Raw genomic sequence first — 15,093 nt, 5'->3', positions numbered from 1 at the left:
ACAATGCCAATAAACACATAAGTATAATGAAAAGTTAAAACTTGACATGGAAGACAACCAGAGCACTTCTTGTGAAGAGAAAAAGAATACTCTATACCTAGCTTCCCGAATTTGCGAGGAATAGGGAGTTTACTTGACTGGGATACAAACCAGTTCCCCCTAACAATTATTATCCTCTCCTTCCACTTCTTCTCGAAAGAAGGAATGTCCGTACATATCCTCTGCTACAGAAAAGAGAGAAAATAAAAACGACCAGGCTCGGTCCCGTGCTTGGAGATGGTATAAGTGATCAGCAAGTCAGCAAAAGTCAAATCAAGACTCTCGAGCCTTCGGCGAACCAAGAGAGCCGAGACTATTCGAAGAAAGTTATGGTTCACTTGAAGGGGGCAAGACCTAACTTATTAAAGACCAGATGGTAAAAGGGGTGAAGAGGGAACCGAAGAGCGTTAAGATGCCCAACAGAGAGGAGCAACTCATTCTCCCTGACACCTTCCCTTGAACTAAAATCAGCCGTGTTCGGATATTCAGTAATTTCTACCCCCTCAGGGATATCAAATTCTTCCATTATCGAGTCAATGGAAAACTTGATACGTCGAATAGACAAAATTGTTTCTCTCTCTTCTTTAGTGAAGATGTTATTTGACCTAGAAGTGGATGTCTCAGCCTGAATTAGGGAATCATCAAACTGAATGGTCGAATCGTTTACGAGTTCAAGAGGTTTAGAAACCTAAGTGGAGGAACCCTAATGAGAATAGGGGAAGACGAAAGCATGGATTCAGAATCTACAGTCTCTACATGGTCATGAGTAATTAAAGTGCTCATGATGCAAGATCGAAAAGAAGTTGAAGAACTAACCTAGTGATGCGACGAAGTGAAGAGCGCAGTGAACGAAATGAGCACAGTGAAGGCAAAAATAAATCTTGAGGAAGCTCTTGAGTCAGAATGGCAATAGATATACCTTGAAGCTCCTCTTGCAAAAATATCGACCGTGCAACTTCAATTCCCTTTTAATTAGGAGCCGTAGCCCAATTAAAGAGGGAATTGGGGGCAAAGTGTGGAGGGAAAAATCCCTCTCCAATAAAAGTCATCCACGTGGCTATAGTTGAAGCTTTATTTTTACTTCCTTTACGGGTTGCAAGAGCCCAATCCTGTTCGAGCCTAGATAAAGGTACCCGCAGCCCAAAGTCGCTAAGATTGAGTTTCTGACCCATTAATATTGACATTTGGACCAATATACATTCGGCCCAAGTTTATTACGTTCAACCCAACTTCATTTAAAAAACAAGACCAGTCTTACTAAGCAAATGATTCAACAAAGAAGGCAAGTTCTATGCAAAAAAAGTCTGGCATAGAAGGAATTGTAAAAAGGAAAGAACTCTATTTGTAAATAATGTTGTGTATGGGAAGAATTAGAGGAAAAACAATGCGAGTCCTACCATAATTCTACCACCTTTTTGTGTATAAATAGAGGCATAGACCTCTAATAAAATCATCGAGCAATTCTCACTTGTCTCTGAGTATTATAATTGCTTGTTCTGAGTGAGTTGTATTTTTCTTTTTATTTCTTTTAAATAGAGAGAAATTTTGCACCTACAGCGAGATCTACACATTGATACAAGCAATTCTTTGTTTGGTGCACTCTAGGGATTTTGAATTTTGGAATCCATTTGGGGGGTTTTGCATCTAAGTGAGGTAGGGGTGTTTAATCCATAACTTCTTGGATTTTAGTGAATTATTCTCCATGTGTTGTTGTCTAGCATGCTATAACTGTGATGAAGTTTCTTTACTATGATTTAATTGTTGTATATGAAAATTATAATTATGTGTATTGTTGTTGTTGTGTGAGAAAAGCAGGCCTAAAGTGTTAAATTCCATGCCTTTGGTGCTTATTAATTTGCTAGAAATTGCTATGTGAAAGTATGTTGAATTGTGTAATATGAAATCTCTAAATATGTGTATTAATTGATTTGTATGAAAAGCATGTCTAATGTGTTAAATTCCATACCTTTGATACTTATTAATTTACTAGAAATTGCTATGTGTAAGTATATTGAATTGTGTAATATAAAATCTTTTATTGTCATTACATTGGAAAAGTATGTGACGTTCATGCATGACATTGGGCATGAAAAAGGAAAAAATGTTTTGAAAGCAAATGAAACTATTTTGGGGAAATTGTTTGAAAAGTGTTTGCGAAAACTCGGACGCCTAGGAGGCACCTAGTGGTCTGTGGTGTTAGTGTGATCTAGAGGGGGCTAGATAGACTCTAGTGTGGTTGAGCTACCCAGATTACGCCATAGAGGTGCCATGAGGTCAGGGAAGACTAGCCAACCCCTCCCTCGAGACGCCTTGGAGGTACCTTGGGTCGGATTACACTAACGGTTTGGAAGTTAAAACGGCAATGTTTCAGAAATGGGGAGCGACATGAGCATGGCATTGCACTTCATTGGCATACATGGTGTATTTGGGACTTAGATGACATTTGTGTTTATATTGGATGTTATGGTTATGGTTTACATCCCCTGTATAGTATGATCCCGTTTTCATGATTTCTATTCTCTATGTGGATTCACAGGGTCATAAGAGGTGTGTTTTAGGCACCTTCTACTGAGCAATTTGCTCACCCCTTATACTTAACATTTTTCAGGACACGGACAAGAAGTGGCGGACGACGCTCCTCCACATGGTTCGATGGGTTAGTAAACCGTTTTAACATACTTTATAGTTATGATCTCATTTTATTATTTATTTATTTATTTATTATTATTATTATTATTTATATATAAACCCTGGGATGACACGTATATTATGTATTGACATAGGACAGGATGGTAGTGTCCTTAGTTGACCTCGGGTTCGGGTAAGGACCCGGTTAGCGATTCGGACCCTCGGGTTCGGGTCGTTACACGTTTCCGGGTGAATGAGAAATTAGCTCTAAAGTGAGGTGTTTGATAAGCTTAAATAGGTTAGCAAAATGTGGGAAGTACTTGTCCCACATGGAAAAAATGTTGAAACCAATTGAAGTTTAAATAAGTCAAGCTTAGGCCTAATTGTAAAGTCCAGTTATTCTTTTTACTAAACGGAATTTTGAATTGGGCCTGTGTTTGGGCTGGGCTTATTTAAATGGGTGATTGGTTTTTTGAGTGGTTGATTTTTTGAATTTAAATTAAAAAATAACTTTTTAGTTTTTTCCAAAGGGTTGCACCTTTTTCCGAACCATCATAACCCATGGTTGCACCCACCCAAAAAGGCATCTTGCTGCCTATAAATACCCCCCTTTGGATCATTTGCAAATCACACCAATTCAGAATCATCTTCTCTAATTCCTTCTTCTCTCTTCTTCTAGTCTCTTGGTTCGAGCTCTAGTCTATAGGTTTGAGCCTTAGTCAGTGAGTTCGAGTTCGAATTCGAGTCAAAGAGTACTACATCGAGCCGGTTCACCTATTCCTTTGGTTTGCAGTGCTACTATCGAAGGAAGACAAGTCATTATATCCTGGGAGATAAACGCCACTGAGTCCGTTAGCACCATAGTGGGGCGAATCTGTCTTAAGGACATAGAATCAAATTATAGCCTCGACTTTTAATCAGGTTCATTTATTTTATAATTTTTTATTTTATTATATTAAACTATATATTATAAGAAAATATATATATATATATATAGATTATTATTTTTTGATAAATATATATAAACATTATATTCTTATATAATATTTAAATAAATAATACTACAGTATATGATATAGTTAGACCATATTTTGGACAACAATAACAAGGGGAACGTGTCCTACATCGGATCCAGATGGAAAAATGAATGGGTATATATGGATTGGATGTTAGCCCTACCTAATAGCTTAAGCTTTTGGGTCGGATCGCAAAGCACCCACCCATTACAGTTGGTGTCAGAGTCAGACACAATCCTTTATCCAGTGTCACGCTAAAGGCCCAGCCCTTGGTCTGTACACCCGGTAGGCAAGGTAACCCGAGTCGCAACGAGGGCGTTGTGAGTTTGGGTGTGGGAGAATGTAACAAGGGGGAGCTTGTCTCACAACGAATCAGGATGGAAAAGTGAATGGGGTATATACGAGTTAAGTGTTAGCCACACCTAATAGTTTAAGTTTTTTAGTCGGATCGCGAAACACACCATGATGAAGGTGGTGACAAAACAAGGAAGAAATGAGCTAAAGTAATCTTCATAAGAGAGAACATTACCTTAATGGATGGTTTGGAGGCTTACTCAAGCCTCTAAGTAAGTTTACTAAATCTATCGAATGTATCATCATATTCTTCATGCATTAAAGTAGCTCCTAGAGATAGATGAAAATCTTTTTCTTTTTTTTTTCTCAGCTGGTACTCACACACACATGCCTCCACTGAGGCTCAACCCCTAACCTCCCTTTGAGAAGTAGGGGTCTGATACCGCTAAATCACTGACATATTAGATCAAGATCATTTGATGAAAAATCCTCTTCTAATTTTTGAAAATATCCATTTCCCTAACAGACAACAATGAGTCTTGTTTCCTTACAGTCTCAAAATTTACACAACATCAATCTACTTTGAATATAATTATAGACAAGTTTCCTAACAACAATAGGAGAAGCATGCTTATTAAAGAAGTGCCACCGATTACGCTCTCTCCACAAGTGATAGATACACCTATTGAAGCATATCTTGTAAACATAAGGTTGATAAGATTTAGAGTGCGTTTGGATGGGATGATTTGGAGGAATAGGGAAAGAAAAGAAAAGAAATGATAGGGTTTAAGTGTGTTTGGGTGGTTTAAAATAAGAGAAAAAAAATAATATGGAAAGAGAGAGAGAATGAGAGAAGATAGGGAGAAAAATGATAGTGTTTAAGTAATACTTTCATAATCCCAAAAGTATCCTCAACAATTAAAAGCATATCTCTTCTATTTAAAAGAATATGATTGTAATTTAGTTGTTATCATTTATCTTCTTTTCTCTCCTTTATTAAATCCAAACAAAAATACTATCATTTCTTTTCTTTTGTCTTCTCTTCTATCTATCCAAATATAAATAGAGATTATTACTATCATTTCTTTTTTTTTTTTCATAACTAATATTATTTTTTTTTTCTTTTTTCTTTTCTCTCCTATCTATTCGAACAAAGCCTTAATTCTTGGAGTCCACGTAGATGTAATCCAATTCGAGATCGGTACGTAAGTTCTCCCCTTGGATATTATATGAGCAGTTCTTGACAAGTTTGGGAGTTTATGGAGTCAAAATTATTATCGGATTGGTTTATTTTGTATAATGTGAGTACATACATGTCAAGTGACTAGTTAAATGTTGGCTGGTGCCTAAGGTGATGCTTATTCCTATTTTCTATTTATTTATTTATTATTTTATCTTTTTTGAAGATGCTAGACAAACTGTTTGACCAAAAAAAAAAAAAAAAAAAAACGGTGGAATTGTTCAGGATTGGTCAGGTCCTGATATTATTTTTATTTTGTTGGAAATATATAATTTCTCCAAGGGATTGTAGAGGTCCAAATATTACCAAACTATGCGTATGATATATCTTTGTTAAATTTTGTGAATTTTGGGTTTTTTAGAAAATTTCTTAACTACTTTGCATCACCACTAGTAAACTGATTTTTTATAATTTTGTCTCATTAACTTCTTGACCTTGGAAAATTACGAAAATTAGACTCCCATGAGTCTACTTTCTAAAAACCCAAGTGTTGGAATTTTCTCAGTTCCCTATAAAATTTTAAGACCAAAGTTTGCCATACTGTCAATTTTCAGCTCAACCAGTATGGTCAGATTTTTTATCTAAAAAAACTTATTTCACTGGCAAAGCTTCTGCTGCTAGAGTGGATTGGTCACGTTACTCTTTGAGTATAATTTTTTTAAAAAAATTAAATGAATTTTTTTATTGTAAGCTGCGAAGATTTCCTTGTAGTTGAGGATTGTTCTTCTATTATTTAAACCTCAATTATCGTGCCCTATAAAATTGGGATGTAACAAATATTAATCGAAAATTTGCAGATATGTGTCCGATATTTCTTAAATATATCTATAATTTTAAAATATAATTTTTTTATTTTAAACACATATATAATACTTCTCAATACTGACCTCATATTCAATACTTCTCCAGTAATTCAAAATAATTTTTTTATAAGTTTTGAACATTAAAATGAAGACCTTGCTTGGATTGCATTTCTGAAAACTGTTCTCAAGAACAGTTTTTAGAGAATCAGAACAGAGAACAGTTTTCAATTTTTTTAGATTTCAAACCTGCTTAGTCAAGAAAATTTACAAAACAATTTCCGAAAAACAAAAACTCATAAAACTACTTGGTTGTATGACTTTTTGAAAATAGTTTGCTAAATTAAGAAAATAAATAAAAATATTATTGTACCTCACTCTTTTATTTCATTAATTTATGATATTAACTATTAATGTGTGTGTGTGTATATATATATATATAAGTGTTGGAAGTTAATTTATTGTAGCTAGTATTCTTAACTTAATAAAAGTTGCACAAATACAATATATCAAGTTTAATTAAAATTTCACTAAATTTATATACAATAAAAGAGTTACAGGAATTATTCAAGTGTCATATGCACTTTTAGTTATACAAACATTAATTTTAGTCATACATAACCAAAGCAAAACATTGGAGAATTACACAAATAACTAATCAAAGCAAAACATTGGAGAATTATAAAAGTAACTTCATCTAGCACTGCCTCTGAATGATGCCCACATTTCATTCTTCAGATGAGTTCTAAGGACTCCCATTTGTGCTGCACCATCATCAAATAAATTAAGTGCATTCAGTACACCAACATTGCTACTGCTACCATTCCCCCCATCAGCGACATTAACATCTTCTTCCCGATACTCCATAAAAAAAAAATCATCTAATATATTTTGACGAATGAAATTGTAAATCATGCAACAAACAGTTATTACGAGTAGTTGTCTAACCAACTTATAACAAGGCATAAGCTTTAAAATGGGAAAACAAGCCTTTAGTACATTTAATACCAATGAATCCTGCACTAATTTGTATGCTTATATATTTAAATCTTATGTGACTATTTCGTTACTTAAAAAAAAAAAAAACCTTTAATCAGGACACATATTTTGTGTTGCAAACTTTGAACCCTTTCTATCTTGGGCTTCTTCCATTAATAACTTTACATGAATTCAGTGCCTACAAACATAAACTACCTCATCAGGGGGTGCAAATTTTTTTTTTCCTTTCCCTGACTGTACAAGGATGAACTACACACTCTGTTAGCCTTGGCTTGTAGCAAAAATTACTTGTAAACAAATAAAAGGTGTTTAAATAGAATACAAGAGAAGCTAATGTAAGCTTTATGAACTACTCCTTCCTTTCAAGTAATCCTCTAGGGAAGGTCTGCTGCTTTGCTCCATGTTCCTAAAAAATGTGGAATTATCATTCATCCACACATTTCTCCCTCAATATTTTCAGTATCTGATATAAGAAAGAGTAAATCAAGGAATTATAAATTTAATAGGAATGAACTGTCCAGTAGAAAAAAATGGCAATTGTTATTAGAATTTCAACACTAAGCAATTTCCTAGCATATTCTCACATTATAGATCTTACAAATAAATAAATAAATAAATAAAAACCTAATTTTATTAGCAAACTGGAATATGAAAAGATTGTTTCCTTCCCGGAATTAGAACTCAATAGAACATGCATAAATCTATATGATTTATAAGACTATATAATGCCAATCATCATAAAAGAGAATAGTAAATACATGTTATTGAATATTTAGAAAGAATTAGCAAAACTTGAATATATCAAGAATACAAATGGGATAGGTCAACAAATTAGGAATATGTATTGTCCATCTGAATATACTATAAAAGCTTTAGAAGAGACGATCCAACTATCATAGATCAAAGCACAGTTCCACGACATTTCAACATTTCAATTGCTTGTATCATTTAGAAGTCATTGGCCTCAAATAGTGAAGACACATAATATAGAATTACATTCCAACATCAAGAGTAACAGACCAACTCATCAAATTCTTTGACAGATATGTTATAGACTTATAATTGACATTACAAATACAGTTATAGCCAGGTAAAGGAGAACACCACAGGAATGAAAGTGAGTTCAATTCATAAAATTTCATGTCATTTTAACCAAAATGAGTCAAAGGACTCGATAACATTTCCACCTATTGAGAAGTAAAAAGAACAGCAACCTTAACTCCAATAGATGGAAATGGAATGACATATAAAGAAAAATGGGAGCCCTAACTCCCTAATTTTTCTCAATTGTAAATTTTTAATTTTTAAAATGAAAAGAAAAAAAAAATCAAACACAACTGAAATACGGAAAGAAAAAATACAACCAACTAAATCAAACCCAGATCTAAAGTGTTAAAAACCATATAAAACCCACAAATCAAACAATTTCAAACCAACCAACCAACCAAATCCATCCATAGAACCAAATTCACCCAAACAAATCAAATAAAACTAACCAAATCCATCCAATCAATACAAATAATCAATTCTCAACCCAAATCAGAGTGTAAACAATCATAAATCGAAAACCCATAAATCTAAGAGAGAGAAAAATAGAAAGACAGAGAATTTTACCCGCACACAGAGATGATTGTAGGAAGAGAAACGCAGATCGACCTTTTCTGCCTAAGAGAAGTGCAAGAAACTGAGAGAGAGATAGCTTGAAGAGAGACTTTGTCAGAGTGAGAGAGCTTCAAGCCTTGAAGAGAGAGAACACTTGGTGCAACTGAGGAGATGTGGGTAATGTTATAAACGAGATATCTTACTCCCGTTCTTTTAAAGTGAAAAGATTTCTCCGTGTTTTCAAAGTGTGCGTCTTCTTGTTTCCCAAAACTCCCAGAACACCTTTTTATTGTTCTCCAAAAACTATAACTATGTTAACTCAGTTTTTGAAAAACTATTTTCAAAATACAGTACCAAGCAGCCTTTATTTGCAGTTTTGAGTTTTTGGTCACTATGAAAACAGAAAACTGTTTTTTTGTAGTTGAGGATTGTTGTTCCATTATTTAAACCTCAATTATTGTCCCTATAAAATTGGGACGTGACAAATACTAATGGAAAACTTACGAATACGTGTCTCATACTTTTTAAATATATTTATAATTTTAAAATATAATTTTTTATTTTAAACACATATATAATACTTCTCAGATACTGACCACATATTCAATATTTCTCCAGTACTTCAAAATAATTTTTTTACAAGTTTTGAACATTAAAACGAAACTTTTCCTACCATATCATCATAATATAATTTTAAAGAAAAGTACAAATTTTATTTTTTTAAAACAAACAAGCATTGATATATATATATATATATTATGAATTAATATAAAATTTAGAATTTATTAATAATTTCATTTAAATTCATAATTTCATAAAGGTTCAAGTGTGGACAAAATGATTGGATGTTTTATTGGGTAGGAAAAAAAATGGCAGCCCAACATTTCAACTTATTAGCCCATTTACCATATGTTTTTTATGTTCTCTAGTCTGCGCATGGTACGTGGTCCTGCCTTTACCTTAGGTCCAATAAGACAATTTCTTACAAACCCTTTCTATATGGTATAGATTGGTAGGTGTTACAGGGGAGTCTTGTCTAATAGGATTCAGATGGATAATGTAATAAGTATAAATGAGTTGGGTGTTAATTTTGTCAAATAATTTAAGTTTTTGGATCGAACTTGTTACAACTATCTGAACCAGACTCAATCCTTAATTCGGTGTCAACAAGCGCCTCACCGGATGCCTTTTGGGACAGTTAATTTAACCGTCCCGATTAATAATGAATATATAAATAAATATTATATTATTAACTATAATTTTTTTTTTTTTTTCATATGATAATTTTTAATTTTAACAACATATTTGTTATTATAATTATTAAATATTTTACTAAACTACAAAAAAAAAAAAAAAAAAATTACAAAATTTATCTTAAATTTATTCAATTTGAATTATTTTTCGTAAAAAAAATATGTATATGGAGGCGGACGAACCCTAATGTGAGATGTCACGAATCGAGTTTGAAAAAATATTTAACGAATTTAAAAAAGGGTATACCATTCTGATCCTCCCCCATTGACATCCCCAGACTGTATGGAATCATACGTCTTAACAAATCTTGAAGGAGTGCTTCTTCTTCAAAAGTCAATTTACATAAAAATATAGGATAATAAGACACTGGACATTCATATCATAAATTTCAAAAAGTAATACAAATTTACAGAATCATAAAAAATAAAAAAAAATTAAATAATAATAATAATAATGAGCGCTGAAAAGTGCGCATTTAAACCCCTTAAGTTAGAATATTCAAAGACTTTTATCTATTTTACTTTACCGTTTTAGACTAATTTCATGTTATTGTCGTTTTTAGGTGCTTATCCCCAAAATAAGTCAATTCAGCTAAATTAGAGTATAAAAGAAGCAATCTCCAACTGAATGGAAGAATGGAGCAAAGTGGAAGCAAAGTGATGGAAATCAGCAATCTTCGATCGATTAGGAATATTTTCAATTGATCTCACATTGATCGATCTCACCTCACCGAGTTGGATCAGACCCCTTGTCCTTATCTTCAAAGAAATTCCATCTTCGATCAATCCAATTTTCTTCAGATCGATCGAACTTCCTTGATCTTATCCCCACTTACTACTTTTGTCTTTTTCCCAAAATATCTCAGATTTATCTTATTCCAAAAAGGCGCCGCCAAGGATTGATCGATCTGGCCTAACTTTATTGGATCTGGCCACAGTTCGATCGATCTCATCTGAATTCAATCGATCGAACCTCCTCAAGTCCGAAATTAAACAGAGTCCAGTTCATTAAAAGATGGCTCATGGTGCAATCATTTAAGGGATCCTAGTTTAATTAGTTTAATTTAGATGTGAGGACAATTCATACTTGTTGTTTGATGTTCCATACTTATGAAGGCAAGTAGTATAATTCTCTAACTTGTTGGTGTGTTGATTATGAGCTTAAAGGAAAGATTAGTGGCTTAGTTTGATATACTGTGCTATTCACTAGGTTGTCTAAACAATGTATACTTAATTAATCAATCCATGCTTATTGAGTCAATCAATCACACCTCTTTGTATTGCAACACATGTTTCCCCTCATTCATTACACATTGAATGTCTAGAATGGTGATGTTTAGTGATGATCTCTAGATCCTAAGACCTCTCTCTCTTATTCTCTACCCTTTATTTATTTCAATTGCTTAGTATTGAATTCATTTACATTGTAGTTTAATTAACCAAATAAACACTTTTTTGATCACTCGACCCACTAATCCGACCTTGTTTTCATATTAATATAGCCCCTAATCCCTTGGGACAATATCTACTCACCCTAACTATATTAGTAGTTAGAGATAATAGTGGCACTTTATAAATTTAAACGTAACCACACTTTTATTAGAACTTTGGATGTTTAAAACGACCCTGAGAAAGAGACACACCAAATAATAATAATAATAATAATAATAATAGTAGGTTGACATCTAATGCAAACAAGTCACTAACATCCACTTCATGCTATTGGTGGAGTTTCTAATCCGGAACCAACCAACTAGCCTTGTCATACATAATCGCAGGTTAAATTGTCAAAATATTCATGAACAAACTAACTACTACTCACACTATTTGTGCATGCTTAGCTTTTGTGTCAGCAATATGGTATGAATCTATCTCATAAAATATGTTTTAGCGGAAATGATGTAGTAGTATATTGTTGCAGTAATATTGAGAACAAATACTTAAAAAATTATGAGATAGAATTGAATTATTATGCAATTATTTTTATAGTTAATTAATTTTGAGATGGTGGTGTAAACTGAAAAGCTAAGTATTAGTAAACATTCACCACTATTCTTATTAGTGTTTCTCCAGGCAATGAGTGAGCTACTAGCTACCTTGTAACTCGTTGAAATTTTAGAAAAGTTTCCCGATACTAGCTCGTCAAAAAATATATATAATATAATAGATGTTTATTATTTTTGTTTTTTAAAAATTTAAATTATTGTTCTAATTAACCTATAATATATTTTAGATTATATTAAATTTATTTTTTAAAATAATTATAAAATTACCAGTGTTATTCTGGAATTGTACAAAACATATTCCTGTATTGCATTGTGTCCGACCAAAAAAATAAAAATTTTATTGTTTAGGATACTTCTAACCGCATCCGACATGTATCCAATAACTTAACAAAAGTATGTGTTTTCTAATTGATTGGTTTAGTTACATTGTTCTTTTAATTCCTCCATTGAGTCCCTCAACAATTTAAGTTCATGCAAATCATGAACATTGATTGAAACTTCTCGCCCAGGACAGCCTTGCTAGCTATCTTTCCTCGTTATGTCAAATGTTTCGCCCTGTTTTCTCTCAACTTGTAATTCATTGAGGACTTGAGTGAGTTGTGAGTTGAGCTCATCGTCAACACCAGCATTTTGGTGAACCTCAATGATGGGGTGTGTAGTTGAGTTTTGTTTGGTGGAAGGTTTCGAATGAGGAACTGATGGACAATGCACTCCGCGGAAGTTAGGGTGGCCAAAGGAGAAAACTTCTTCCGCGGGAGAGAAACTACTCCAGCAAGGGTTATCTTAAGTGGTAAGTCACTTGGGTTGGAATGGCGGAGCTACGTACTGAAGGGCTATTTTGATTATAGTCCAGGTCAAAAAAAAATAATAATAATAAAATAAAAATTAGTATACATATGCAATACTACTCTTCCTTTTAGCCCGGTCCATTTGCAATGCTACTCTTTCTCTTAGCCTGGTACGTTTTGCAATTTTGGTTCCGCCACTGGTATGGTGCCTCATGAAGTATGAGGTCTAAAATTCGACTCCTCTTAAATACAAATACCTTCACAGGTAAATGTAAAAGTGAGGAGTCTTCCTGCCTTATATTTACATGCATAACCAATTAAAAACACGCGATCAAGAAATTCTCTACAACTCAAACAAAATAACTCAAACAAAATAATTGGTTTTCATTAAGAGATTGTAGTTCTCATTTTCTTTTTATGTATAATAATTAATCTTGATTTGGGAGTTAAAAAATCTTATCCTCTCAATGCATGGATCATTACTATTTAATATGCTATTGACTAGTTGGCACTATAAGAAGCTATTTGACCTTACATCTCAAAGTCAACTATCTTCTTTTCTTCTTGTTTTCACAAACAACCATCTTCTTTTTGATGTTTGTATTTGTTACAGCAAGTATGAGTACCTTTACTCAGAAGTCTCCAATTAGAATCCTTGTGGAGATATTTGGCAAAAGAAAATTTTTTGATTCAACTAAATCTTGTCTTTAGTTGTTTAAAAATTAAATTCTCTCCAAAAGGATTTGATTAGAATTAGCTTACTACAGCCTCAAAACCTTTTCTTTTTTTTTTACAATTTATAAATACATGTTATATATATAAATATCCTCTTTATATATATAAAAATTCTGATGACAGATAAAATTTGTTATAAGTGCAGCAACAACCCAGAAACATATAACAAGAAAAATGTGCATTTTTTTTTTAGGGACACACATCTTAATTACTAATAGTGAACCATAAGAATCAAAAAGTCCTCAACTTACAATAAAAAGTCGACAGTGGTTTTACTCAGAAAAATGATAAAAGTTTCGATCTATTTTTGTTATTAACTGTTTTGCAATCAGTGAGATAAACGTGTTAAAGAAATATGAGACTCTATTCTAATCCAAAAGTATAGGTTAAAAGGCACTATTTATTGGAATTGCAAAAAAAAAAAAAAAACAAACACTTAAGAAATAAGCTTCACTCAAAAAAAACATTCATATATAAAATTATCAGAAAAACCCATGTCCATATCCTAGGGTATAACCATGTGGTGTCATGGACAGACCAAGGCCACAAACTTTAGCATCAAGAGCACCACCACCAAGAAGCCCTCCATTTGAGCTAGAACCCCCCAAAAATGGCAAACCACTCAAACCCTCCTTTTTAATCTTCTCCTGCTTAGCAACATCCTTCTTGAGCTCCTCCATCGCCACCTTCAACTGCTCGAGCTCCACCGGTCCAAGCCCTTCGATGGGGCCTTCCCACCACCCCTTGCTCCTGCTAGCCTTCCTCACACTGCTAAGCTCTTCGCCGTGCTTCTTCTCAGCTTCCAACCGGTTAAGTACTTCGGTCAGTTGCTTGTTGAGTTCGCGGATACTGGCATCGCGGTGAGCCTCCACCAGTTGGAGTGTGGTTGAAGTAGTACTACTACTGCTTGATGGAGGGTTTCGAGTGAGGAAGCGATCCATGATGGACTCGACGCCAGGGTGGCCGAAGGAGAACACCTTCTTGCCCGGTGAGAAGACGACGATGGCCACTTCTGCACCGCAGAGGATGCAGAGCTCGCTCGCCTTCTTGAAGAGGCCGGAGCGTCGCTTTGAGAAGGTGACAAGTAGGTTGCTCTCTTTGGACATTCTTGTCATCTCAACCTTCTGGCGACCTTTGCTCCTTCTTGCCATGGTTAAATCCGAGAGAGAGAGAGAGAGAGAGGGTTGAGCAAATGGTGGTTTGTGATGAATGGAGTGAAACATGAGGGAGATTTAAAGAGGTGGTTTTTTCTGGCATGAATTTATTATAATTGTCAAAGCTGTGATGAATATATTTGCCTCCTTTTGTGGCTTGATTCTTTATGACCATCCTTGTATGTGATAATTTACTTATCTAGTTTGCTAGGAGATAATTAGGACCAGCTAAGCATGTGATTTGTGACACAGTGGGATATAACTCTGGAAGGAACATAAATGAGGTGATGGTAGAATATTGGCCAAAAGGGAACATAATCAATATGGAAGATGACTAAAGAATGGATGGTGACGTGTCTCACGTTGTCTCGGAAGAAGTTGGTTGTTGACTGATAGATACGTTTTGAAAATCGTAAACACGAAGATATCTACATCCCGTGAGATAGGTCCGATGTACACGTTTTGAAAACCGTAAACAAAGATATTTACATACCATGCGCTAAATCCTAATAGATAGTATCTGAGCTAAGTTCGAGAAT

General features: G+C 33.8%; 1 protein-coding gene and 1 long non-coding RNA gene across 2 annotated transcripts; both read right to left on the bottom strand.

Annotated features, from left to right (window-relative positions):
- Nucleotides 1–6,531: 6,531 nt before the first annotated feature.
- On the bottom strand, nucleotides 6,532–9,029 carry LOC132300135 (uncharacterized). The gene is made up of 2 exons (XR_009480292.1): nucleotides 8,631–9,029; nucleotides 6,532–7,479 (listed from the first exon to the last, which is right to left on the bottom strand). It is a non-coding gene; the product is annotated as an uncharacterized LOC132300135 (long non-coding RNA).
- A 4,753-nt stretch (nucleotides 9,030–13,782) lies between these two features.
- Nucleotides 13,783–14,829, bottom strand: LOC132298723 (agamous-like MADS-box protein AGL62). The gene has a single exon (XM_059795101.1). The coding sequence runs from the start codon at nucleotides 14,621–14,623 to the stop codon at nucleotides 13,883–13,885; it is 741 nt and encodes a 246-aa protein (XP_059651084.1). The 5' UTR covers nucleotides 14,624–14,829; the 3' UTR covers nucleotides 13,783–13,882.
- Nucleotides 14,830–15,093: the final 264 nt, after the last annotated feature.

The sequence above is a fragment of the Cornus florida genome, unplaced genomic scaffold (assembly GCF_030987335.1).
Source record: "Cornus florida cultivar Cherokee Brave unplaced genomic scaffold, ASM3098733v1 CherokeeBrave_3.0.0_Hap2_Chr03, whole genome shotgun sequence".
NCBI classification, from domain to species: domain Eukaryota; kingdom Viridiplantae; phylum Streptophyta; class Magnoliopsida; order Cornales; family Cornaceae; genus Cornus; species Cornus florida.
This window is presented reverse-complemented; position numbering and strand designations above follow the sequence as displayed.